This window comes from Trypanosoma rangeli (assembly GCF_003719475.1).
Source record: "Trypanosoma rangeli strain AM80 chromosome Unknown Tra_15.4_contig_00712, whole genome shotgun sequence".
Taxonomy (NCBI): domain Eukaryota; phylum Euglenozoa; class Kinetoplastea; order Trypanosomatida; family Trypanosomatidae; genus Trypanosoma; species Trypanosoma rangeli.
In genome coordinates, this window is record NW_021706419.1 from 1,156 (window position 1) to 2,288 (window position 1,133).

Below are 1,133 nucleotides of genomic sequence, written 5' to 3' on the forward strand. Positions count from 1 at the left end.
CGCCCTGCCTCTACCCGACGCCGCCCTGCCACTGGGGCGCGGGTCTGGCCGCGCCTCCGGGTGCCCGAAACGCCGGCTGCTAAACAAGCGGCCCGAGAGCAGAGCAACCGCTTGGGCGGCACCCGCCGCCCCCACATCACGCACAGCCCACCCGGCACGCGATGCGCCCGCAGACAATAGGAGCACTTAGTGCACCCCGGACCCCAGCAACACCAAAAAGTAGAAAACCTCTGCAGTCGCTGTGGGGGCGGAGGGCCGGGCAAAGAACGGCCAGGGCGCCCCTTTCGATGGCGCACGCGCAACCAGCCGGGTGGGCGGATGTGTGCTGGGCCAGCGGGGGCACTGCAGACGACCGCATCGCGCGGCGCGGAACCCGGTCTCTACAAAACCATCCTGGCACGTTGACCGTCGCAGCGTGCAGTTGCGCTGGCGCAAGTGGTGCCGCGTTCTGCTACACTTTCCAAACTTCCGGCACCTAGGGCCGGGGGTGCCCTGACCCACTCGCTCCCGCAAAGGCGGCCTGGGCGCTCCTGGCGGCGTTGAGGTCCTTGTGAACGGTGCGCCCAAGGCCTCCCAGGCTCTACCCAGTGCCGGGAGGCCGGCCCATCGCGCCTTCCGCCGGCAAGTGCCCGCGATGTGTTTTTCCACCGCTCGTCGCGAAGCCGCACTGCGGGCATAAAACTGCCCGCCCCACATGCATCACGCAAGTGCGCCTACGTGCCGCTCAAACGTTCTGCCCGAGCAGCTCCCTGGCAAGGCAACGGCTGGCACCCCTCCCAGCCGATGCCGCACCGCCTGGGCCTGAACGCGGGCACGCCGTTGCTCGTGGAAGCCTTCGTCCGCCAATGGGGGCCCGGACGCATTATTGCGAGTGGGGTCACCCCGGTGCGCCCTCCCCGAGGGCCGGCTATTCACTACAAAAAGACCGACGGTGCACCGCCAAGTGCCCAGGCGGACTCTCGGCCCGTTGGCATGACAAAATACGCTAGAGAATGCCACAGAGAGGCAAAATCCTTTTTCTTCTTTTCTTTTGTTGCTTCGCCCACGGCTCAAGGGCTACCAGCAACGGCAACTCAATTGCAGGGAATGCACCAAGCAAAAGTGGGGTAAAAAAGCCGTTGGACCATTCAGCC

The 1,133-nt window shown here is 65.8% G+C and overlaps 1 protein-coding gene across 1 annotated transcript; it reads right to left on the bottom strand.

Annotated features, from left to right (window-relative positions):
- Positions 1–186: 186 nt before the first annotated feature.
- On the bottom strand, positions 187–696 carry TraAM80_09883 (uncharacterized protein; the record flags this gene model as incomplete). Its single annotated transcript, XM_029386540.1, has 1 exon — positions 187–696. The coding sequence occupies one exon, from the start codon at positions 694–696 to the stop codon at positions 187–189; it is 510 nt and encodes a 169-aa protein (XP_029233720.1).
- Positions 697–1,133: the final 437 nt, after the last annotated feature.